Source organism: Pseudophryne corroboree, chromosome 3 (genome assembly GCF_028390025.1).
Source record: "Pseudophryne corroboree isolate aPseCor3 chromosome 3, aPseCor3.hap2, whole genome shotgun sequence".
Classification (NCBI taxonomy): domain Eukaryota; kingdom Metazoa; phylum Chordata; class Amphibia; order Anura; family Myobatrachidae; genus Pseudophryne; species Pseudophryne corroboree.
The window spans coordinates 159,507,138-159,533,812 of NC_086446.1; the positions used below are offsets into that span (position 1 = coordinate 159,507,138).

The 26,675-nt window shown below is 45.4% G+C and overlaps 1 protein-coding gene across 1 annotated transcript in view; it reads left to right on the forward strand.

Annotated features, from left to right (window-relative positions):
* Positions 1–26,675, forward strand: part of CARNS1 (carnosine synthase 1) — a 96,050-nt gene that overhangs the window by 9,713 nt on the left and 59,662 nt on the right. The window contains exons 5-8 of the mRNA XM_063958522.1: positions 5,599–6,062; positions 6,148–6,352; positions 7,022–7,107; positions 7,344–7,575. Coding sequence (XP_063814592.1) covers positions 5,599–6,062; positions 6,148–6,352; positions 7,022–7,107; positions 7,344–7,575 — 987 coding nt within the window. The remainder of the gene's footprint in view (positions 1–5,598; positions 6,063–6,147; positions 6,353–7,021; positions 7,108–7,343; positions 7,576–26,675) is intronic.

Here is a 26,675-nt window from a genome sequence, read left to right on the forward strand (position 1 = left end):
GAAGCTTACAGCTTAGGGTAACAACTCTATGGAGGAAAACAAAAGTGAAAAGGGGTAAAGATGTTAGTGTGTAATTTGCTGTTATAGTAGGTGGATAGGGAGGTCTAGTTTATGCTTCTCAGTTGAGGACAGGCTGGCGTAATGGTTAGCATTACTGCTTCACAGCACTGAGGTCTGGGGTTTAATTGGTCCTAATATGGTTCTATTCTGTGTGGAGTTTGTATATTCTCCCCATACTTGTGTGGATTTCCGCCAGGTACTCCAGTTTCCTCCCACAATTCAAAAATATACTGGTAGGTTAATTGGCTCCCGAAAAAAAATAACCCTAGTGTGTGCACGTACATGTGTTTAGGTCAGACTAGATGGGCCAAGTGGTTCTTATCTGCTGTCATATTCTATGTTTCTATGTGGGAGTTTCTGAATACTGCCTTAGTGGATAGAAATTTAATTCCTATAGGGTTTCCCTGTTAGCAGAAAGAGAAGGTGTGTGTGTGTGTGTGTGTGTGTGTGTGTGTGTGTGTGTGTGTGTGTGTGTGTGTGTGTGTGTGTGTGTGTGTGTGTATGTACATGACATGGATAGTTTTTGAATCTCAACCGTTGCAGTATTGAATTGCACAATGCTTTGGCTTGCTGTACAGCAGTGTGAATTATTATTATCCTTTATATGGCACTACAAGGCTTCTGCCATGCCTAATAAAGTACATAAACACATGACCAAAGCAAGAAAACAAGTACAAGACAATACAATGCAGGACAAGTACATGGTTTAGGAACGCTCCTGCATCAGTGATCCTAACAATCAAGCAGTAAGGTGGCAGCAAACAAGGGTTAGGTGCTGTTGTAGGGAGTTTGGAGTAGATGATAGAATAAGTAAGGGAAGCCAAAGCACAGGAGAGAAGAGTGCCCTGCTCATGATAGCTTACTGTATATTCTAATGGGAAGGGGAAGACACACAGGGATGACGCAGATGGGGTTGTCAGTGAGCGTAGGACAGAGAGTTAGGATGAAAGATGGCTGGGCTTGTTGAAGAAGTGTGTCTTGAGAGCCTGTTTGAAGTTTTGTAGAGAGGTCAGGTTGGGTGTCTGATAGGGAGAGGGATAGAATCCAGAGATAGGGAGCAGCATGGGCAAGGTGTTGGAGGTAGCAGTGGGAGGAAGCAATCAATTAGTATTGGAGGCAGTAATCGTTGGTAGAGCGAAGTGGGCAAGAGCATAGGCAAACGCATGGGGGGTTTCTACTTTCTGGTTGCCCCGAAACCCCCTCCACTTGGCAAATGGCTCAACTTATGACAACAATAGCAATGGTATATAATATGATTAGATTACTAGTGCTGCATATACATCATGCAGTTAATGGGACAGAGCAGAGTTGCTGCACAAGCCCAGTGGTAGCAACTTCTTCTACTGAGTTTGCTGTGTGTGTGATTCTGACTCATCAATCAATGCACTGGACTAGGGAGTAGCTGCCAGAAATAAGAGACAGAAGCCTTACCATGAGGTGGGAGAATGTGATCTTAAAAAGTGCAGTACTGGTTCTAGTTCTATTATGTTTGTGTAATTATTTATTATGGGATGTTTTACCTTTTACTGACCACTTATTTTATATTATTTAAGTGTTTGAAACAGCCTATACTATAGACCAGAGGTTCCAAAACTGTGTGCCGTGGCTCCTTGGGGTGCCTCGGGACACTTGCAGGCGTGCCCTGGGTTGGTGGTCCAGGACCAATTCAAATTATTCATGGGCAATATAATAGGCAAAACCAGTGCTGGTGGCTGCCAGTCATCAAATATGTGGCCAAACAGAAGCAAATCTTGTCCCTCACCACACAACTGACCCTAAGGATGACATATAAACGCGATCTACTTAATGTAATATTTCTTTCTAAATTTCTCAATAAGAAATTTTTGGCCTAGGGGTGCCGTGAAAAAAATTCTGATATTCTAGGGCGCCGTGATTCAAAAAAGTTTGGAAACCACTGCTATAGACCATCTACAGTATTAAATATTAATACTGTATTCCATACAGTATCCAGTTTATAAAAAGACCAATGTTTACATTAATGACCAGGGTCATTATTAGGTTCTTCTACTGCTCCCCTAGACTCCGACACTTGCTCCAGTGTTCCACAGAGTGGGAGATTGTGGACTGCATTTGGAAACCCCCCCTCTAGAAATCCTGCGTTTGCCACTGGAGAGGTAGTATAAAGAGAGATCAGGTCAGACATGTTCATGGGAATGGGTTGAGTATTTTGTTAGTGAGTGTGAGAAGCTTTAGGGGGTAATTCTGAGTTGATCGCAGCAGGAACTTTGTTAGCAGTTGGGCAGAACCATGTGCACTGCAGGGGAGGCAGATATAACATGTGCAGAGTTAGATTTGGGTGTGGTGTGTTCAATCTGAAATCTAAATTGCAGTGTAAAAATAAAGCAGCCAGTATTTACTCTGCACAGAAACAAAATAACCCACCCAAATCTAACTCTCTCTGCACATGTTATATCTGCCTCCCCTGCAATGCACATGGTTTTGCCCAACTGCTAACAAAGGCCCTCATTCCGAGTTGTTCGCTCGCAAGGCGATTATAGCAGAGTTACACACGCTAAGCCGCCGCCTACTGGGAGTGAATCTAAACATCTTAAATGTGCGACCGATGTATTCGCAATATTGCGATCAAAACCGAGTTAGCAGTTTCTGAGTAACTCCAGACTTACTCTGCCTGTGCGATCAATTCAGTGCTTTTCGGTCCCGGCTGACGTCATAAACACACCCAGCGTTCGCCCAAGCACTCCCACCGTTTCTCCAGACACGCCTGCGTTTTTTCCGGAAACGGTAGCGTTTCCTGCCACACGCCCCTAAAACGCCGTACATCCGCCCAGTAACACCCATTTCCTGTCAATCACAATGCGTTCTCCGGAGCGACGAAAAAGCCGTGAGTAAAATTACTTTCTTCTTAGTAAAGTTACTTGACGCATGCGCAGTGCGAACATTACGCATGCGCACTAAGAGAATTCTCACTGCGATGCGATGAAAAATACCGAGCGAACAACTCGGAATGAGGGCCAAAGTTTCTGCTGCGATCAACTCAGAATTACCCCCTTAGTTGGATTCTGAATGGGAAGGGAAGCCAGAGTAGGTCTTGTAGGAGAGGGGAGGCAGACGTAGTGTGTTTGGAGAGAAAGATGAGCTGGACAGCAGCATTGAGGACAGATTGGAGTGGAGAGAGATGGGAGTCAGGGAGGCCAGATCGGTAGTTACAGTAGTCCAATGAGTGAGAAAGGGTCTGAATAGTAAATAGTGTGAATAGTAGGTTTATATAGAATATGGATAAATAATAAGAAATGAGAAATGTTGGCACAAAACAAATAGATTGTACATATATAAGTGTGTGAAATACAGTGTCAGTGTAATAAAATAAACAGGTCTGTTACAGTTAATTTATCATTTATCATTCACATCACAGAACACACTACACAGCAAGCCATAGTGTTGATCGATACCACAGGGGAGATATATCAAAGCTTGGAGAGAGACAATGTGGAGTAAGATAAGGTAGTAACCAATCAGCTTTTGGGCCTAATTCATATCTGATCGTTGCTGTGCGTTTTCGCACAGCGGGCGATCAGATCCGAACTGCGCATGCATATGCACTGCAATGCACAGGCGCGTCGGACGGCTACAACGAGCATCACCGGTCAGCAACGGGATGGTGCAAAGCAGGACCGGACTGGGACCAAAGATAGGCCCTGGCATTTTTGAAGCACACAGGCCCACCTCGGTGTCAGCATCTGACTCCTCCCCTTACTATTCCCGACGTCTCCTACTTCTTAGTCTATCCTCTTACAAATATAATTAATATTATAACATGCAAGTATACATCATTCTGTATTAAAATACACACAACCATTGGTTGAAGTGTAAATGTTGAAGTGGGGGTATGGAAAAATGAAGGTTGTAACTAAGCGCGCGTGCTCCAGAAAAGGGGCGTGGCCACAAAAATATGGGCCGTGTCCTTCACTGTAGTTTACCCTACCACATACCCCTTATACACATTATGCACCACAATAGTAGGACCCCTTATACTATCTAGTACTGGTGCCCCTTTCACATTATACCACAAAGTATGAGCCGAAATTCAATCAAAGTATGAGCCGCAGACCAATCAGACAGAAAGTGCCCCATAGAGGTACCCATAAAATGGGTGTGGACAATTAAAATGGGACGTGATACACAGACATATGCCCCCAATAGTGCAGTGCCAGATTTACAATTGCCCCCACAGTGCCAGGTATACAAATGCTCCCACAGTGCCAGGTATACAAATGCCCCCACAGTGCCAGATCCACAAATGCCCCCACAGTGCCAGGTATACAAATGCCCCCACAGTGCCAGATCCACAATTGCCCCCACAGTGTCAGGTTATACCTGACACTGTGGGGGCAATTGTGGATCTGGCACTGTGGGGGCAATTGTATACCTGACAGGTATACAAATGCCCACACATTGCCAGGTATACAAATGCCCCACAGTGCCAGGTAAACAATTGCCCCCACAGTGCCAGGTATACAAATGCCCCCACAGCAGTGCTGAAGCTGCTTACCGCTTCTGCGCTGCTGCTGCTCCTCCGGCTGTGATGTGAGGGTGTCAGGAGGAGAGCTCAGAGCGCGGGCGAGCTGCTATGTCTGGCGCCGGCGTGTAGGACTTCAAACTAGCCGCCGGTTCGTGAGCCAATCATAGCTCGCGGACCGGCAGCGGCGGCTCCTGATTGGCTGCCGATCCACGAGCTCTGACTGGCTCACGAACCGGCGGCTGGTTTGAAGTCCGCTACACGCCTCCAGACATAGCCGCGCTGGTGCGCTCTCCTCTCCTGACAGATTAGACACGCTGCTGCCGAACTGAGCGGTAGCGTGTCTCAGTGACACAAGCGGGGGGGCCTTGGAAGCAAACTGCTGCTGCTGCTGCTCGGCCGGACCGGCCCACGTGGCCATCGGCCCTTCTGGCATTTGCCAGAAGTGCCAGATGGCCAGTCCGGCCTTGGTGCAAAGGATCCATTCGCATGGGCGTTCGCAAGGTGATTGACAGGAAGAGGCCGTTTGTGGGTGGCAACTGACCGTTTTCAGGAAGTGTCCGGAAAAATGCAGGCGGGCTCAAGCATTTTCAGGGAGGGTGTCTGACGTCCGCTCCGGCCCCCGATCAACAGGATACAATCGCATTGGATAAGTAAGTCCTGGGCTGCGCAGAGACTGCACAAACTGATTTTTGTGCAGCTCTGCAACACATAGGAATGCACTCTTGCACAGCGATTTTACCCTCCCCCTGTAGGCAGCGACTATATGATTGCAGGGCAGCAAAAAACCGCAGCACAGCGATTAGATCTGAATTAGGCCCTTTAACTGTCATTTTACAGGCAGTGTTTAAAAAATGACAATTAGGAGCTGATTGTTTGAAACTTTATCTCTCTACAAGATTTGATAAATCTCCCCCAACAACTGTAGCAATTGGAGCTTTCCCCTTTCCCCAATGTTTTTATTTATTTTTTCTTTATCTCAAACACTTGCCAGGTCACCCATACATCTTTTCTTGCATTTTTTTTTGCTTTTGTTTCAGGAAAAATACTACTCTGCCTCTCCTCTTCTTGGCTGTGCCCACGGCCACCTAACCCAGCATGCTCACCTCCTCTTTTCATTAGACAGGCGGTGACTTTTGATCTTGGGGGTCGCACTTTCTTGGACACTTTCTCTCCTCCGCGACGGGTTACCTACCTCTCCTGGTTGGGAGGGCAACAGCTGCTGCTGGAGGAGAAGTGGGATTGCCCGATGGGAGGCTCTCCACAGCTTTCCCACCTCCTTGCTGATACCTTGGGGGTGCGACTCCTGTTAGATCGTAAAGAAATTCCTCTTGCACCTGGCCTGCTTCTCACCTCTTACCAGTTGGGCCCTTGGGGGCCTCATAATGTGGAGACTACAGCCACAAGAGTTGTAGAGCTGTATCAAAAAGAAGGACGGGAGGAGCGAGTACGACAGGAGATTTCTGCATTTCTGACATCGCTGAGAAAGAGGGGTCATCACAAGGTAATGCATGATTATCCTTCCTTTTCAGGTCACAGCTCTGTAGCTTTCTTGTGTGGCTCCTGATCACCATTTAATTTCCCCTTAGGTTGTCATGAAGATTTTCTGTGTCCATCCACGAAACTCTCCTGCCACAACCTTTTATTCATCTCATGACCCAGATCACGTGACAGATGTGGCCATTGGGCTATTTTCTGAACAACCACATGGTCAAGCAGTGCTGCTTGAGGGGTTTATAACCACTATGCCCCCACGCAGAATCAAGCCACCACAGCTCCCTGCCTGCATACCATGTAAGTAAGGGGATATAGTGGGAGAGAAGTTCTATAAGATTCTTCTTGGGAGGAGCCAAGAGAGATTGACACTCTGTAGGATCCTCTCCCGTCACTGTCTTCCTTCTGTCTCCTCCTTCCCATTTATATATTTTTTTCTGTGTCATCACTCTTTTTTTATCTTCTTTATTTGATTACAGTCTCTCATCTATACACATTGCATTACACGTTTTTCCATCTTTCCTCAAATTCTTGCTTCATATTCAGTCTGCATTTTTTTCATGTTCTGTATTAAACATGTTCCTCTCTTATTGCATACCCTGTCAAACTTGTCCTTTTTACCTCCTCTATATCACACGGCCCTTACTCAATAATTTTATCTGTTTCCCGTGCTGGGGATGATTTCATATTTCTGTTCATAAATGGAATACTCTTATTTTTCCCAGCATTGGAAAGCAGCTTCACAGAGTTTTGAGAAGAGGCTTCTCTCTTCCCATCCCAAATATGCACTATTGTGATATTTAATTGCATCTGTATTGAAGGAGGGTCAGTACTTTCTTTCCTTCCTTTTTCTTTCTGTCTTTCTTCCTTTCCATCTTTGCTTCTTTCATTCTACACTTTCTTCGACTTCTGCCTCGCTCCTTCTTTCCCTCTCTCTTCCTGTATTACTGTCTCTGCCCCACCCCCCAGGCTGCTCCGTGCGCCCCCCAGAGCTGACGATCCGTCTCTGTGCCGTTGTCTGCCGATCTCGCGGAGACCAACCATTCCTAAGCAAGGTAACGGGGCTGCCCCCATTCTCCCGGGGCTTGTACCCCAAACTCCAAATCCTAATCCTGAGCCCCCGAAGAGAAGAGTTCTTTAGATATTTTCATAATGGATCATCACTATTTCAGATGTTTCATGAACAGATAAAAGTATTTTGGTTAACCAGTGAATGTGATTGTTTGATCATGTTTTGTTCTTTGTATTTTGATTTCTGTCATTCATGTGGTGTATGTTACCTCTCTTCCAGGTGGCATGTGCAGTGGGCCGGGCAGAGAAGCCTCTCTGCCACCGATCTGCACTACCCCAGTCCCTGGACACCACACTAGAGTTGTGGGGAGTGACCAATGAGAAACAGAAAAAAAATATTTGGGCTCAACTCAAAGAAACCTCAGAAAATGTCATGAGAGCAATAATGGAAGAGGAAAAAAAACTAACCTCAAAAGAACGAGGAGGGAGCAAGGCGCAAACTGATATACTTGGTGAGTAATGGAAATGCTTTGAGGAAAGAAAAGGCATATAACAAAATAAATCTAAATCTTTGTCTCTACTCTTTTCCTAATGCAGCAGCGATCCCAGGGTGACCAGACCTTTTCAGTAGGGTAGAAAACTATCCTCGGCCAAATGCAGTGCCATTCTGCCTTACCCTTTAGCCGGTGATCAATATGTTAGGGGAATCCTATAGAAATTCCCTCAGGGTACAGGCTGCTAGGTTGCCTGCTACTGGTTTGTCAGAAAGATTTTGGTCTGTTCCTGTCAACTCCTTGCTGAATGCTAACTCACTCCTTCATTCTTTTTATAGTCAGCATGTCCTGCAGGTTATGTGATTGGTATATTGGTCACCTCTCTTCTTTCCACTCCAGTACCCATTTTTTAGTAACTGAAGGGTTCTTCTATTAGTGTAGCTGGATTTTTGCACTAGAGAGAACATCTTTTGCATCTAGGTGGTCGTCCCTCCAATACAGCGGGGCCTATGCAGGAGCATTTACTTCCTGAGGTGTGTGTAATGTGCAGTGCAAGCTACAGGTACACTATATGTGTGTCATTGGAGCTTGTTTGCTACTTCTTTTGCTGTACTCTGTTGCTCTTGTACAATAGAGCCTGGTGTGTCTGGTCTGGCTAGTTAGTTTCTTTAGTGTCCTGTCTCCTCTTTATTTTTCTATTCTGTTGAATATTTTTCATGCTAATCATGAATATACCTAACCCTGCCCTTGAAATTGTTATCTTCTATTACCTGAAAAAAAGACAAAAAAGTACACATTTTGCCTGTAGAATTCCCCTACCAGATAGCAAACACCACTTATCAGATGGCACAAAATGCTACCTGGCCTTAATTCATCAGGAAGTACAAGCTACTTTACCTTCACTCATTCCTACTGATTCAGAAGAGAGGAAATAAGAGACATTAATACTGCTTTAGGAATGGATAATGTAAAGGAACCTGAAAGAGCTTTTCCTTGAATATGCTAATAGACTGGTGATAGCGGGTACACAAAACATAGCACTAGAAGACCTCTAGTACCGCCCTGACTAGTTACCAGGTAACATTGCTGGGGTTACTCATGAGTCGGCGAAGTGACTCATTAAGACACAATAGTATATTCTGATAGAGGATTTGCAAGTCATTCACAAATGATTACTTCAGCATGCAAAGACTTGGTTGCCACTGAGCTTGCTAGCAAAAGCAACAAGAGCTAAACAATTTTTATAAACTGTACGTTGTCTTGGACAAAGATGTGGAAAATCCCATGAGTGTATCAGTGTTTCACATGTGACTATTATCAGAACATTAGTCACATGATCCACCTGAGTATTTAACTTGAGAGAATGTCTTCTGATGTCAAGACCACAATGGATACAGACTGTTGCACATTGACAGTGCATCCTATCGGGCTGTTATTTAAACATTGCAGTTACCAGTCATCCATTCTAGTATGTCTGGCTATCTTGTTGCCGTGTGAGAATTACTATACTCGTATCAAATCCTCTGCAAACCATACATCGCACAGGCAGATTACTAATTTCTGCTGTGTTTTTGTGTCCTGCTTTGGAACTGGAACTGTAAATAATCACATGAATCTACAAACCCAGTGACTTTTTCTGGGTTGTTACATTTTTAGCTTATCTCTGCACTCTAAAGCTATTGATTGCTGCACTTCTGATTACTACAGGAGAACTGAGACCAGAAATGCTTCATTGTTGTCACATTTCCAGTAACTTCAGCATTAGAAGACTCTGCGTAACCCAAGGCTGTTGGTTGCTGCACTAATCACTAAACTCACCACCTTTATCAGAGCCGTAACTAGACTTTTTGGTCCCCTGTGCCAGAGAGAGAATTTGCGCCCCCCCCCCCCCCCCCCTCATTTTTCCAATAGGGACATAAGGCGAATGCTTCTTGGGGAAGGGGCATGACACGATTGATCCCAGAGAAAGCCCATGCTATGATGCCCCTTCCCACATTTTTATAATACACACACATTTATAGACCACTGCAAGAAAATGGATTTGGACACAAATCCTCTTTATACCACATTCATGCACTTAACTTGAGAGCTCATTGTTATTCAGTTACAATACCCTTTATTAAATAACACATTTCAATATACTGCCATACCCAGGATTCAAACCTATAACGTGTTGAATTTTAATCAAACACCCTACTCACTGAGCTATTTGATTCTGCATAAAAACTGTGAACACCATATGAAGCTACTGGTACTTTGTAAATAACTAATCAGCACTGCAATTGAGCAGATCTATGTAGTGTGCAGCCACACATCCAATCTCTTGCAGTGACACACTACATAGATCAACTTAGCCGCAATGCTGATAATTTTTTCACAAAGTACAAGGTAAGCTTCACATAGTTAGAATTATCTACCTTTCTATGCAAAGACAGATAGCTCAATGAATAATTTGTCTGGCTGCAATGCCACAGGCAATGGGTTAGAATCCTGGGTATGTCAGCATCTGGAAATGTAATAAAGGACAGTGTGACTGAATAACAAAGAAATCTCAAGTTGAGTTCATTAATGTCGTATAGGTATTAGCGACAGAAGGGGTCAGGGTAGGAGACAGTGGCGGTCAGGAGATGCTGGGCTTCAAAAAGAGGGTAAGCTGCAAGTGAAAGTAATTAAAACAGATAACTGACAAGTGCTGCCAACAGCGCCCCCTACCCTGCTGCGCTATGTGCAGTGCCCCCTCCGCACACACCTAGTTACGGCCCTGCCTTTATTATGTGCAGGCAATTCCACACTTTATCTTGTGCCACTTGTTATGCTCCTTTATTATCACCTTTTCAGCATATTAATAAACCCGATTACACCCAGTATACAGATAGATACTGTTTGGAGCAGCACAATGTTGATTTAATTAGTTTAAAAAAGCAGGGAATGGCTCAAGTTATCCAGCCACTATGGGGGTCATTCCGAGTTGATCGCTCGCTAGCAGTTTTTAGCAGCCGTGCAAACGCTATGCCGCCACCCGCTGGGAGTGTATTTTAGCTTAGCAGAAGTGCGAACGGTTGTATCGCAGAGCGGCTACAAACATTTTTTGTGTAGTTTCAGAGTAGCTCAAAACCTACTCAGCGCTTGCAATCACTAAAACCTATTCAGTTCCGGATTTGACGTCAATAACCCACCCAGCATTCGCCCAGCCACGCCTGCGTTTTCCCTGGCATGCCTGCGTTTTTCCGCACACTTCCTGAAAACGGTCAGTTGCCACCCAGAAACGCCCACTTCATGTCAGTCACTCTGCGGCAAGCAGTGCGACTGAAACGCATCGCTAGACCCTGTGCAAAACTACATCGTTCGTTGTGCCGTACGGTGCGCGTGCACATTGCGCTGCATACGCATGCGCAGAACTACCATTTTTTAGCCTGATCGCTGCGCTGCGAACAAATGCAGCTAGCGATCAACTTGGAATGACCCCCTATATTCCCAAGCTCTGCAACTTCATGAGTACTAAAGACCTAAGGAACCTCTGCTGTTATTCCTTATGTATGACAACCATACCTTATAGATTCTAAGAAACAGTGCTGCTGTACCTGGATAGCCAAATCATTGATGTTTAATTATTATTATTATTATTATCATTATTATTTTTTTAATTATTATTATTTTTCAATAATTATGAAACCTTGATATTATACATAGAATGCTAAAGTGGGACTGAAACTTTATTTACTGAAAGAGTCTTCAGCATGGGCTTCTGCACTAATGGAACCTGCATGTCCACTTGCTCAAGATTTGAATGGAACGACTGTTATTTTTGATGATCCACATGTGGGTCTCCATATCAGAGATGGGCCTCAAAAATATAAGCCAAGGATAGAAGCCATCCATTTGCATAATATATGACAGTGCTCTGTAGGTGCATAGTTGACTGACCTCGAATAATGCAACCACAAGATTAAATGAAGTTATAAAAGACAAGTTACCATAGATTTAGGCCCCAGAAGGTTTGGCTGAATTTGTTACAGTATCTTTTTTTTTTTTTATAAAGTAATTTTTATTTAGCAGTCTGGAAAATAAGGTACAGACATTGCAGAGCATCAACACTTCACAGTAAATAAATCAATTAACTTGAATCCGAACCTCATCTTTGAAATAAGTTCACAACTGTGGAATAATGCAGCGTGTCCATGAGGGAATAGTACAAAAAGTTTCCTGTTGTTCTGATCAGTTAGGTCTGCAAGATCCGCAACCATATATATGAATCCTCATTTAACTTTTATATTAACTCCCTTAAACTAACCAGTAGGAAAGATGTAAATAAAATAAAATAATTAAAATAAAATAAAAAGAAACAGAAGCAAAGTAAAAAGGAATATTCTGATTCAGGACCACAGCAATCATGCAACTAAGCAGACGACCACGCAGGGCTCAACCGCCAAGCATCTTAAATACATCATGGAACAGTAAATTGTTGAAGAGTCAGCACTTCAGTGCCTTCTATAGTTGCGGTATCAAGGGAGAATGGGGTGAGTCAAGCCATGGAGACCAGACCCTCTCAAATTTGGCTGATGCGTTTTGTTTCATATATACATATCTTTCTTTAATTATTGTATCATTGATTAAGGTCTTAAGCGCAGAAACCAAAGGGGCTTTAGGGGCCATCCATAGCCTCGCAATGCAAACCTTAGCCAAGGCACATACATTGCAAGCATAAAGACCCATCGAAACAGACATAGAAGTAGAGCATCCCATCCCCAGAATACAGAATTGAGGGGTAAGCAGCCCGCCAGTCACTCCCGTACTCTCCAGAATTGACCTAACCCCCAACCAGAACACCCTCAACCTTGGGTAATCCCACATTAAATGCCAAAATGTTCCCACCTCTCCCTCGCATTTAGGACAGAGGCCAGATCCGCCTGTATCAAAAGTAGCCAGTCTAGCTGGAGTCATATATGTTCTGTGTAAAATGAAGAACTGAATTTGCTGATATCTGAGAGATTTGGTAACTTTGGCAGGGTATTCCAGAGCAAGGGCCCAGTCCTCCTCAGTTATTAAACCCATATCCTCCTCCCACTTTCCACGGAGACGTGTCAGGGGGTCCGCATGGAGCTTAGTAAGCAAATATCCATACGCAGAGGAGACCATCTTAGCTCGACCCAAAGTGGCCACAAAGGTCTTGATGGGAAATGGGAGGATTCGTAGGGGGGACTCAGCAAACTGGGACTGGAGGGCGTGACGAAGCTGGAGGTATCTGAAAAAGTAGGAATTGGGTAAGTCAAACTCAACTTTCAGTTGTTGAAAGGATTTGAGTACATTATCTAGGTAGAGTTGAGAAATAGAAACCACCGATCTAGGGGCCCATACCTCCCGCCCCTCAAGCCCATGCAATTCAGGGAGCCAGCCAGAGTACCAAAGGGGGGTATCTGGGTCAATACCATCATATCTCAAGAGGACTCTCAAGGCCCGCCATATCTTTAAGGCCTGGAAAATAATAGGGGGAAGAAACCGAGCCATGCTCCCACTCAGCAGCACTTGCATAGGGGAGAGGTGAGGGAAGTAACAGCGAATAAACTCACAACGTAAAGAGTTAACCCCAGAATCTTGCGCCCACACACTGATATGAGTCAACTGAGCAGCGTAGTAATATATCTGAAAATTAGGTAGAGCCAGGCCACCGTCAGAGCGCTGCCTGGTAAGGGTATTTAGCTGTATCCTAGGTCGCTTGTTAGCCCATATCAGAGAGGATAGAACACTATATTTAATTTTTTAAAGAATAGCGGATAAATATATACCGGGGACTGGAGAATAATATATAAAATTTTGGGCAGTATAATCATTTTTATGAGATTAATCCTACCAGACACAGTCAGTGGAAGCTTACACCAAGTTTTGGATTTGCTCATGACCCACTGCATAGTTGGGTCCAGGTTCAGAGGGACAAAGTCAGAAGGGTCATTAGTTATTTGAATCCCGAGGTATTTAAATTGTGTCGTCCAACATAATGGCAGGGGGATTTTGGGAATAGTAGGGGCGGACCTATGACTGGCATAATGTATGATTTAGACCAGTTAATTCTAAGACCCGAGTGGTCACCAAAGCACTCAATCACACGTAGCAGAGGGGGCATTGACTTGGTGTAATCCTGCAAAAATAGCAGCATGTCGTCGGCATAAAGAGCTATTCTATCCTCACGTGAACCCGTACCGATTCCCACAATATCTGGGTGCGATCGTATCAAACAGACCAATGGCTCGATGGCCAGAGCAAACAGTGCGGGGGATAGAGGGCAGCCCTGCCTAGTACCACGGGACAGTTGAAAAGAGGAGGATACATAGCCGTTCACCAAGATCCTGACACTCGGATGTTGATACAGTAATTTAGTCCATCTGATAAAGTTGGGTCCAAAGCCCATACTAGCCATCACCCCCCATAAATAAGCCCATTCAATGCTGTCAAAGGCCTTGGCTGCGTCTAACGGGACCACAGCCGAATCAGAAGGGGAGTCATGTGGGAGTTGTAAAATGGTATATAGTCTACGTAGGTTAATAGATGTGGACTTCCCTGGCATAAAGCCAGTCTGGTCCGAGTGAACAAGGGAGGTGATTACTGTGTTAAGCCGTACTGCCAATATCTTTGCCAGGATCTTAGCGTCGGTGGGAATCAGGGAAATCGGCCTATAGGAGTCTGGAGACCCAGGGTCCTTACCGGGCTTTGGAATCACTATTATAATTGCCTCTGACATAGAGAGGGGAAGCTCATTATTGGCAAATATATCTAAATATAGGGCATGTAGTCTGGGCCCAAAAAAATCGATATGATTCTTGTAGACCTCGGAGGGAATCCCGTCACACCCCGGAGCCTTGCCACCAGGGGACATGCCAATGGCCGCAGTCACCTCCTCGAGCGTCAAGGGAGCCTCCAGAGCTCACAGGCCCCAGAGGAAAGTGCGGGCAGCGCAATACCCCCCAGGTAGCAAGAGAGATCCAAAGTAGAGCACGTCAATTGTGAGCTATATATCGCAGAGTAATAAGATCTGAATAATTGCGCAATGTCCGGCGTGGTGTCAACAAAGGAGCCATTCCCATCAGACATTTGGGTGATCGTAGACCCGGAACGATCATAATGTATCAGACGGGCCAGGAGTCCCCCCGTCCTATCAGCCTGCATATAAATATTAGTAGCTTTAAAAAGGAGGGAACGTGAGTTTTTATCGGACAGGTGGGCCATCCAAGCCGACTGAGCCACGGGGGGACCATCTAGCAAATATTGGGACTCCAGTTCCCTGGCGTCGCTTTCAAGGGCCTGTTCTCTCTCCCTTGAGGACATTTTATGAGCCGCTATGCGTCCAATATAGGAACCTCTCAAAAACGCCTTAAATGAATCCCAAATTATCGCACCCGGGGCTGACCCTACATTATCGTTAAAATACCCCCCCCCCCACTGAGTCTCCAGGTCACTGCAGTCACCTAGTTGGGTCAGCCAAGAGGGGTGCAGCTTCCAGTAAGAGTGCCCCTTCTGACCTTCCACAGCAATGGTCATCAACAGAGGGGAGTGATCAGAGACCCCTCGAGCCTCATAGTGGATGTCAATGATCCCAGGGACAAGGGCAGGGGACACCAGCATAAGGTCAATCCTGGAGAAGGAGCCATGAGCACTGGAAAAACAGAACTGACGGGCCGCAGGGTGACGGAGTCTCCACGCATCTACCCATTGCAAACTATTCAAGAAGTCAGCAAACTTGGTAGGGCCACCACCCGCTAGCGCAACCTTCGAGGAGTGCCATCGGTCCAAGGACAAATCTAGGATATTATTAAAATCGCCCAGGCATATCACTGGGGTGGTAGGAGACGGAGCAATGAAAGAGGCAGCCTGCTGTAGCACAGCATATGAAAAGGGAGGGGGCACATACATCGCTAAAATGTAATAGGGCTGGGAACTCAGTTTACATTCCATAAATACAAATCTTCCATACGGGTCAGTTTTGATCGACAACAATTCAAATTGCACTGATTTCTTAATCAGAACCGAGACACCCCTAGAAAAGGAAGAATGAGAGGCATGGTAAGCCCATCCCACCCAGGCCCGTCGCAAAGACAATAACCTATATCCCTCCAAGTGGGTCTCACTGAGGCATGCAATATCCGGGTCATATTTCTTAATCATATTTAGAACCAAAGAGCGTTTGATTTTGTTATTCAGACCTCAGACATTCCATGCCAGAAATTTCAGGTTAATCATGACCCCATGTAGACTCTATGTGTCTCCCGGATATACATTTCCCAAAATATAACTGAGAATCGACATTATTAATACCAGCAACACATGACGTATATAAGCCCTGCGCTATAAGCCACCGCGACTGAATTATTAAACATCTTTGCTTCAGAAAAAACTTAGGAAAGAAAAATAACAAACTAAGGAAAAAAACAAACCAAAAACAGCAACAAAGGGAGCCGCAACCAGCAGCTTCCCAATTATCCCTCCCCTCCCCGTACACCCCCCCCCCCCGAACACCGGCATACTTATATCCCAAACCAACAACCCGAACTTCCAAGTGCTAAGAAGGCCTAGATTCTCAGTTAAACCTCTAACCCTACTCTAACCAACACCACTTGGACGTAAAAGTCTTGAGCCACCAATACAAAGGAGGGAGGGCTCCCCGATCTATGATCGTTCCCTCCGGTAGTCTAGGCCTCAGCTTCTGCAGCGCAGGAGATCAGTCCGGAGCCAGCTGCCGAGCACCCGGTGCAAATCTGTCCAGCCATTGTGCCGCTTCCCTAGGGGAATTGAAAAACTTGGTCTCCCCATCCGCCACAACCCAGAGCCTTGAGGGAAACAGCATGGAGTATGAGATGTTAAGGTCTCGCAGACGCCGTTTAATGGGCATAAACTGGGCTCGGTCCTTCTGGACGTCTGCGGCAAAATCCGGGAAGGCCGACACCTTGACTCCATTACGGACCAACAGGCCCTTCGTACGACCTAGGCGGAGAACTGAGTCCCGGTCCTTATAGTGCAGGAATTTGGCGATGAAGGTGCGAGGAGGGGCACCAGGAGGTAGCGGCCGAGAAGGTATCCTATGTGCACGCTCCACCGTGAATTGGGCCGTAAAGGACTCAGCGCCATATAACTCCTTAAGCCAGGATTCAAGGAAGTCCTCCGGCTGCGAGCCCTCTTCTTTTTCAGGCAGGCCTACAAATCTTACATTGTTCCTGCGCAGCCGTCCCTCCATGTCTAAAAGCTTGGTCTGAAGGGAAGAAACCTGCTGGGTCACCGTGGATACGAACTGCTTCAGGGGGCCGCACATATCTTCCAGGTTGGAGACCCGTGTCTCCGCCTCACCCACTCTCTCACGGATACGCTGAACATCCTGTCGGAGTAAAGAGAGGTCACACTGCACCTTTTCCATCTTATCGGAGAGACGCTGTTCACTGCCAGCTATAGCCTCCAGCACCTGTTGAATAGACGGCGCCTCCGCCACCTCTGGGGAACCGGCCGCAGACACAGAGGGGGAATTCAAGTGGGTTGGAGAGGCTCCTTGAGAAGGAGCCGATGACACCCTGGGATTGGATTGCCTGGCATATCTTTCTAGTTTGGCCGCGGCCGCACTCTGGCCTCCCTTAACCATATTGGACAGGAGCAGTCGCACCCACCCCAGGGCAGGGTTTTCAGAACAGAAGTGTAATTAGAAGGTGGTAGCAGCAAGGACGTATACAATCAGTGGCGGGAAACAACCGTGCCCAGTTTTTAAGTCAAAATATCAATGGATAGAAAATACAGGCTTGTGTAGAGCAGCAATACGGACAGGAATATTGAAGAGGGAATATCCTGCAGCAATTCCGGGAGGCAAGGGTAGGATATTGGTGTGTAATACACTGTAGGATATTAGTGCAGTACAGCAGCGTAATCAGTTCCAATCTATATGCAACTCCTGTGTGTCATAATGAGAGAGCTGCGCAGTGAGAACACCTGACTGTGCTTCCAGCAGTATATTGAGTCAATATAGGTAATCTAGATATTGAGAGGCTGAGAATGGGTGAGAGCAAGTTACATTAAAGTCTCAAAGATCACAAACAGTTCACAGGTCCCAGGAGGATCTCATCAGGCAGCCCATCAGGCGTGCAGGCATGGGCAGCAGCCTTTATAATCCACTCCTAAAATGGCCGCTGTGTCCCTTCCCCTTCCCCAGGAGTACCTGCTTTTTCTCCTATCTACAGGGTTCCAGGTCACAGCCCGAGAGGCAGAGGAGAGGCTCTCTCTCCCCCACAGTCTTCCCACGGCGTCCGACAGCAGCAGCAGCCCGCCGCTCGAGCTCCGGGTGTCCCGTGACTGAGGCCGCCAAAATCGAGGCCGGGGATCCGGAGGAGCTGTAGGCCGCACGTCTGTGATTGCCGCTTCCACGGGACCCGGAGACCACGGAGAGGGACGCCCTTCGGTGCTCAGCAGCACGGGGTGAGCAATTCGGCCGGGCAGAGGGAGTCAGGATGGGTGTCAGGAGTGTGGTAGCCGGGGAGCTCCCGAGACCTGCTGCCTACTCCTCAGCCGTCGTGGCCACGCCCCCCTGTTACAGTATCTTTAAAGATCATGGTATGTTTATATGGACAAAGAAGAGCAGAAACTGCCTTGCTGTAGTCCTCACACTTTCACAGTTTGTGATTTTTGGATAAGAGCCTATACGGTTGGCCTTCTTTCCAAAGAAGAGAAGTATAACCACTGGTGCCAGAACCTTTGTCTTTACTGTGGCAAGCCTGGAAATTTTACTAGATTAAGTTCTGGCACAGGGAAAAGACCTGTGTCTACATCAATACTAGCCTATCCAGAGTTTGATTATTCAACCCTGTTTGATCTTCTAACAGGAATATTCTAATTACTCCTATTTTTTGGGAAGTATGATAAAACAATGGTAGCACTTATTGCCCACCAATGCTATAAGTGGTCATCCAGCTGTTGTTGAACTACATATCCCAGCATTCCCTGCAACAGTTTTACCATGGACAAATAGCAAAACTGGCAGGATATGCTGAGATGTGTAATTCTACAGCAGTTTAAGGGCCGCTTATTGCCCACCATGCCTTATAGGCTGCTGTACTAGGACATTTCATGGTAAAACTCCTATCAGAAGGATTTATACTCTATCCAGTCCAGAACTACATACCTTGAAAACCTACATTGCGGTTGAACTAAAGTAATGTTCCATTTGCTCTCTCTCTCCACCAACGGGTGCTCCAATAGCCTTTTAAATGAGAAAGAAATCACTCTACAGCTTTGCATCGATCATAAAAAAAAAACACAAATACCATCAAGAATTATTATCCACTTGGCAAATTTCTGAATCTGTAAATTGTGTAGGAATTGAACAAGAAAATTAGAGCTTCAAGAAGCATATCATGTTGCATGAATTTGTATGAAGTTGTATGAGCATCATGGAAGGAGGTATTCTGCATCTGTTATGCTCTGTATATGAGTACTGTTATAACATTGGGCTATGCAGAGCACTTGCCAAATGTCTGGGATTTTCTTGATGAGAATACGTGACCATCTTAGAACTCATGGCTTGTATGCGTCTCTCCTTCTGGATTGACAATGGAAACTACAAAGATCAAGCCTGTAAATTATTGCTCTCAACTGGTAAGACATGACCTTTCTCATGGATAGCAACAAGTCTTCTATCATGTTAGGGAGCATTTTGCAATAGGTTCATTTGTCTCATATTCTGACACTGATCTGTGTCGTTTATTGCAGAAGAAGATGCATCTGATTCGGCTATCGGGTCGGTATTAGCTCACAAAGTACCCAATAAAATCATTCTTCATTACTGTGCTTTTTTTCCTGAACAAATGACAGTTGCATCACATTGGTAATAAGAGACTTTTAGATATTCCAGTACCTTGATTAATCTTCAGGGTTACATCTTTGTATTATCTAATCCTCAGCCCAATATCATAACTCTGCAGCTGTAGGTCAGTTTGGAATTTGTAAGAGCGCAAATCTGGGTGGAAGACAATACTGGTAACCAGGTTTTTAGTAAGACTTTGCTGAATACATCCAATCTTGTGAAGTTTATCAGCCATTACGACTAATTGCATTGGACTGTAGTGCAGAATTACCATCTTCTATTGGTTAGTCCGCCATTTTGGTCAAACATTGCCGTTACCCAAGGATGGCTCATTTTCATGTCCTGGACTGAAAAAAGAATTTCCCCTTTAGGAACAGCTGATTTATTTATAGAAGAAATGTTCCATTTTCATGGTCTTCCTGAGGACATCGCCCTTTATCAGGGCACTCAGTTTATATCCAAGGCTGGTTCAGTCTTTGTTTTCTATGCAAATCAAAAAAACAACCGGCAAGTTGTTTTACATCCACAACCCAATGGACAATCATCACAAACTAACCTGCCATTAGAACAATGTTTTGTTACCTTATTTATTTTCTTCAGAATAATTGGTTTCAATTTGTAACGAAGGCTTCATTTGTATTGAATAATTACCGACACAGTGCAACTCAACAGATTCCATTCTTTGCAAATTTACCAATTCTTGGCCCTCAAGCTTAATACCCACAGTTATAAATTATATTGAAGATTGTGTGAAGATTCAATGAAACTTGAGCTACAGCCATTACATACTGGAGAGCATTATCAAATGTTTGTTAATAGGCATCACATAACAGAGCCTACTTTTTGGGTTAGGGATAAGGTCTTGTTGGCAAGAAAGATCTTCAACAATGGATGTCTTCAACCAAGTTAGCGTCTAAACTCCTAGGAGCTCTACACATACTGGAACATTTAGGGCCTGTGACAGCACCACTCCAAAATCTACAGACTTTGAAGATACTTCCATTGTTTCATATCTCTTTGCTAAAATCATTTTCTTGTGAACCGTTTTCAGGATCGGTTCCCAAAACCTCCTCCTGCAGTAATAATAGAAGGTGAAGAAGCGTTTAATGTGGACAAAATTTTGGACCCTCGATTTTGAAGAGTACAGCTACAGTATCTCACTCATTCATTGAAATTTTGTGACTGAAGAGCATTGGTTGGAACGAGATTCTCACATAGATGTTCCTAAAAAGATTTAGACATGTCATCGGCAACATCCTGAAAAGCACGGAAGAGTAGCATCTGGAGATCGCCCACTGAGGTAGGGCCTGATGACGGGAATGAGTTGTCTTTTGTAGCTCCCCCTACAGGGCTGCTATTTAAATCTTGCAGCCACCACTCCTATTTGCTTGTTTGTCTGGCTATGTAGCTGTCTGCTGAGCTTTCTTGTGCATAGTGTATTAGATCCTTTGCCCACCTTAGACCTCCCAGACTTTTCTTCACTCAATGTACCAAACCCTCTCAACATCTCTGATTGCCTATTTCTGCTTCACAAGTACAGCTAAGCAACTACTCACCTGCTATAGCAAATCCAAAGACTTTACTGTGATGCATTTCCAGTGTAAATCAGCAGTGCAAGACTCCATTTAACCTGAGATTATCGATTGCTGCACTTCTTTTTACTAATGCAAACCTAAAAATTTCAGTTTAGCTTAGCATTATTACAATTGGTTCAACTTGAGGCAATTTCAGTGCAGCATTTCTGATTACTAAGCCACTGTCATTATCAGTGTGGTCAGTTAACCTTTATAGCACGCTGCGGTATATTTTCTAGAAGTCGATTTTGGGTCGATTTTGATTGTTTTTGTCGATGTTTGGTCGAATTTTGTTTGATTTGTGTTTCAGGGTCTAAATCAGACATTTACTAACAGATGATTTTTGACATCCTTTGAAAAAAAAAAATATCTAAAATCATCTGTTAGCAAATGTGGGATTATGGGGTATATTTACTAAAAGTCTATCTGAGATGATTTTTGTTCAATGTTTGGTCGATTTTGTATTTCAGAGTCGTAATTCCACATTTACTAACATGATTTTTGACATTTTTATTTAAGCATTGTCAAAAATCATCTGTTAGTAAATATGTGTTTGATACCCTGAAAACACAAACTTACTCAAAAGTCGACCAAACATCGACCAAAATTTTTACAAAATCGACCCAAATCGACTTTTAGTAAATATACCCAGATACAAATGCAGTCTCCATATTTCTTGCGCATGGCAATTTAAACCATGAATGTTACTAAACTGAAAATTGTAAAGAAACTGTAACATTTTGATGGCATCTGCAGAGGTAGAACAGATGTTGGAATTGTCGTTCTCATGAACTTAAAGGCAATGTTCAGGACTACGTGTTCACAAAAAATAGGATTTTAATACCTACCGGTAAATCCTTTTCTTGTAGTCCATAAGGGATATTGGGGACACATTAGTACGATGGGTATAGACGGGGTCCAAAGGAGCCAGTGCACTTTAAATTTCTTCCACTGGGTTTGCTGGCTCCTCCCCTCAATGCCCCCTCCCACAGGCAGTTATAGGTAAAACAGTGCCCGAAGGAGAAATTACATACTTGAGAGAAGGAAGGAACATAACAATAAGTGTGATGAGATTTACACACCAGCACACCATAACATAACCGGGCCAGCGACGGCTAGCAACATTAACAGCAACAGCTGAACAGGTATCACCTAACAGAGAACCTGCAGAAAGTCACCGCACAGAGGTGGACGCCCAATACCCCTTAAGGACTATGAGAAAAGAATTTACAGGTAGGTATTAAAATCCTATTTTCTCTAGCATCCATAAGGGATATTGTGGACACATTAGTACGATGGGGATGTCCAAAAGCTTCCAGAATGGGCGGGAATGTGTGGAGACATCTGCAGCACCGCCTGCCCAAACTGGGTATCCTCTTTGGCTAGGGTATCAAATTTGTAGAAGTTCACAAAAGGTGTTCTTCCCCGACCAGGTAGCAGCTCGGCATAGTTGCAAGGCAGGGACTCCACGGGCAGCCGCCCAGGAAGACCCTACCGATCTTGTTGAGTGGGCCTTCAGAGACTTATGAACAGGTGAGGCTGCCAACACATAGGCCTAATCCAACGAGCAATGGACTGCTTTGAAGCAGGGCAACCCTTCTTCTGCGCATCATAGAGCATGAACAAGCAATCCGTCTTTCTGATCCGAGCCGTTCTCATGACATAGATTTTCAAGGCTTGCACTGCATCCAATGCCCCCGGAGGAGCAGAAGTGCCAGAACTGGACGGAATCACAATAGGTTGATTCAAGTAAAACACGGAGACCACCTTTGGTAGGAACTGCTGTCTAGTCCTGAGCTCCACTCTGTCCTCGTAAAAGACCAAGTATGGAGTTTTACACGATAAGGCCCCCCAATTCCGAGACACTTCTAGCAGAAGCCAGGGCCAGTAACATCACCGTATTTCATGTGAGGTACTTGTCTTCCACCGTCATCAGAGGTTCAAACCAGGAGGACTGCAGAAAATGTAACACCACATCCAAATCCCAAGGTGTCATAGTCGGCACAAACGGAGGTTGTATGTGAAGCACCCCTTGCAAGAAGGTCTGAACTTCTGGCAATAGAGCCAACTTCTTCTGGAAGAAGACGGAAAGAGTTGAAATGTGGACCTTAATGGATCCCAGACGTAAGCCTTTATCCACTCCAGCCTGCAGGAAACGAAGGAATCTTCCCAAGTGAAAGTCTGCAGAAGGATATGCGCATTCCTCGCACCAGGAGACATTTCTCCTCCAGATATGATGATAGAGTTTTGACGTCACAGGTTTTCTGGCTTGCACCATAGTGGCAATTACCTTTTTGGAAAGCCCTTTGTGAGCTAGGATGTCCCGCTCAACTTCCATGCCATCAAATGAAGCCGCCGTAAGTCCGGGTAGATGAACGGTCCTTGCTGTAGAAGATCCCTTCTTAATGGCAGAGGCCAAGGGTCTTCTATGGACATGTCCAGAAGAGCCGCGTACCACGCTCTTCAGGGCCATTTCGAGGCAATCAAGATTGCTTGCACTCCTTGATGCCTGATCCTCTTGAGCACCTTTGGGATCAACGGAATTGGAGGAAATAGGTAGAGCACATGGTAAGGCCAAGGTGATGTCAGCGCATCCACTGCGCTCGCCTAAGGGTCTCTGGTTCACGAGCAGTAGCAGCGAAGCTTCTTGTTGAGGCGAGACGCCATCATGTCAATCTGTGGGCATCCCCATCTGTCGATGATCTGTTGAAACACCTGTGGGTGTAGTACCCACTCCCCCGGATGGAGATCTTGGCGACTCAGGAAGTCCGCTTCCCAGTTGTCCACTCCCGTAATGAAGATTACGGACAGTGCTCTTACATTTCTTTCCGCCCAGAGGAGTATCCTTGACACTTCTCGCATGCAGGCCCTGCTTTTTGTCCCTCCTTGTGGATTGATGTATGCCACAGCTGTGTCATTGTCCGACTGAACCTGGATTGCCTGAGCAGAGGGGAGGCCTGAATCAGAGCATTGTAGATAGCCCGAAGTTCCAGGATGTTTATCGGAAGTAGAGCCTCTTGGGCAGACCACCTGCCCTGGAATTGCGCCCCCTGGGTGACAGCTCCCCATCCTCTTAGACTCCCATCCATCATGAGGAGGACCCAATCCTGAATCCCAAAGCATCGACCTTCCAGGAGATTAGAAGACTGTAGCCACCACAGGACAGAAATCCTGGCCTGTGGTGACAGCTGAATCATCCAGTGCATCTTGAGATGGGAACTGGACCACTTGTTCAGGATGTCCAATTGGAACGTTCTGGCATGGAACCGCCCATACTGTATCGCCTCGTACGATGCCACCATCTTGCCCAATAATTTTATGCAAAGATGAATTGGCACTCGAGCAGGTCTGAGGACCATGCAAACCATTTCCTGGAGTGTTCTCGCTTTTTCCACCGGGAGGAACATTTTCTGTATCTACAGTATCTAGTAGCATACCCAGAAACATGATCCTCTGAGATGGTTCCAGGTGGGACTTCTGTAGATTGAGTGGTGAGACAGAAGTTGGATAGTGCGATCTATATGGAGCAGTAGAAGCTCCCAGGAACTCGCTTTTATCAGGAGATCGTCCAGGTAAGGGACTATATTGACCCCCTGGACTCTGAGTTGAAACATCATTTCCGCCATCACCTTCGTGAACACCCTCGGAGCTGTAGACAGGCCTAAGGGTAACGCCTGGAACTGGTAGTGATCGTTCAGCAGGGTGAACCTCAGATAGGCCTGATGAGGAGGCCAAATTGGGATATGGAGGTAGGATTCCTTGATATCTACAGACACTAGGAACTCCTGGCGTTCCAGGCCTGCGATCACTGCTCTCAAAGATTCCATCTTGAATTTAAAAACCTTCAGGTAAGGATTCAAGGACTTCAGATTCAAAATGGGTCTTACAGACCCGTCTGGTTTTGGTACTACGAATAGGCTGGAGTAGTAACCGTTTCCTTGTTGATGCAGGGGCACCGGAACAATGACCTGGGACTGGACCAACTTTGTGATGGCCAGTAGCAGCGTTACACGCATATTTTCCAAAGCTGGTAAGCTTGATTTGAAATATTGTTGGGGAGGAGCACTGTCGGACTCCAGCTTGTAACCCTGAGAGATGAGGTCCCTAACCCAGGCATCCTGGCAGGAACCTTCCCAAATATGGCTGAAGCAACGTAAACGAGCTCCCACCACGAGATCCTCTCGGGATCGGTGGGCACCATCATGTGGAAGCTTTTGCGGAAGTTGAACTGGTGCTCTGTTCCTAAGAGCCGGCAATGGCTGGTTTCTTAGGCTTACCTCTGTTGCCTCTAGCTGCATTGGAGGCACCCCTGGCCCTAGATCGAAATCTGGTGGACCGAAAGGACTGGGTAGATGGTCCTGGGTAGGTATGTCTAGCAGGCGGAGCCCCAGAGGGAGGAAACGTGGATTTTCCAGCAGTAACCTTTGAAATCCATGCGTCCAATTCACCACCGAAGAGCCATTTACCTGTAAAGGGAAGATATTCCACATTTCGTTTGGAGTCAGCATCTGCAATCCATATGGCTCTGCATGCAGATACAGCCTTAGCAGTGGTCCTAGCATTATTATTGCCAATCTCTTTTAGGGAGTCCCAGAGGTCTCTAGCCATGTGTTTCAGGAAAGTAACTGCAGTAACCAGGGTCATATCCCCCGAGAGATCCTCCTGAATTTGAGTAGCCCAGGAATGAATCGCATGTGTCATCCAGCAGCCTGCAATGACTGGTCTTTGAGATACACCTGCAGCAGTGTAGATGGATAGAAAAATTGAGGCCACACTGAAATCTATCGGGTCCTTTACCGTAAAGGATCCTGGGGCAGGGAGTACCGCCTTTTTGGAAAGGCGAGAGACAGAGACATCTACAGCTGGAGATTCTTCCCAGAACTTTCTGCCTTCAGGGGCGAAGGGACTGGTATGCAAAAATAATTTTGACACCTGATATTTTTTTATCAGGAGTTTTCCAGGCTAATTTAAACAAATCATCTAATTCCTTGGAATCAGGGAAAGTGACTGTCAGTTTGTCTTGTGGGAGGAAAAATTACTTCTGATTTGTAGCATCCTCCAGGGAGAGCTTTAGCACATCCCTTATAGCCAAAATGAGGGGTTTAATACTTTGTGCAGGGATGGAGTCCCCACTTTTGGGGTCCACATCATCCCCATCATCCTGCATATCATCATCAGTATCTGATAGGAGTGCAGGTAAAGCAAGTTTATGTGCACCTGTAGTAGACAGGGGAGGATGGGGGGCATCAGCCCTGGCAGCCAGACTTGCTACTGCTTGTTGCAGTTCTTGTGTTTTATTGGCATTAGCAGTTAATTGAGATGATATTTTTGATAGCCCCCGGCCAGGAGGTCTCGTGACTCTCCCCCACATTGTCAGCATTTTGTGATGGCTGACTACACTGCTCACATGATAAGGAGCCAGATTAGGGATGGAAGAATCTGGCATTACAAACACTGCATAATTTTTGTTTCACCATTATGGAGTAACACACAAGAACACATACAACACAGAATTACAAACAAGCCTGCCCTATTGCATGTGAGAGGAGACAAGGAGTTAGAGAGGACACCAGCACACCAACGCTGCAGAGCTCCAGTGAGGCTGTCAGCGTTTTTTATATAGATATATCAGTTAAACTGTTTGTAATTAGGATTCCCCTAGAGGAATATGGTGCACAAATATTGGCTCTCCCCCTACTCAGACACCCTGTACCAGTGAT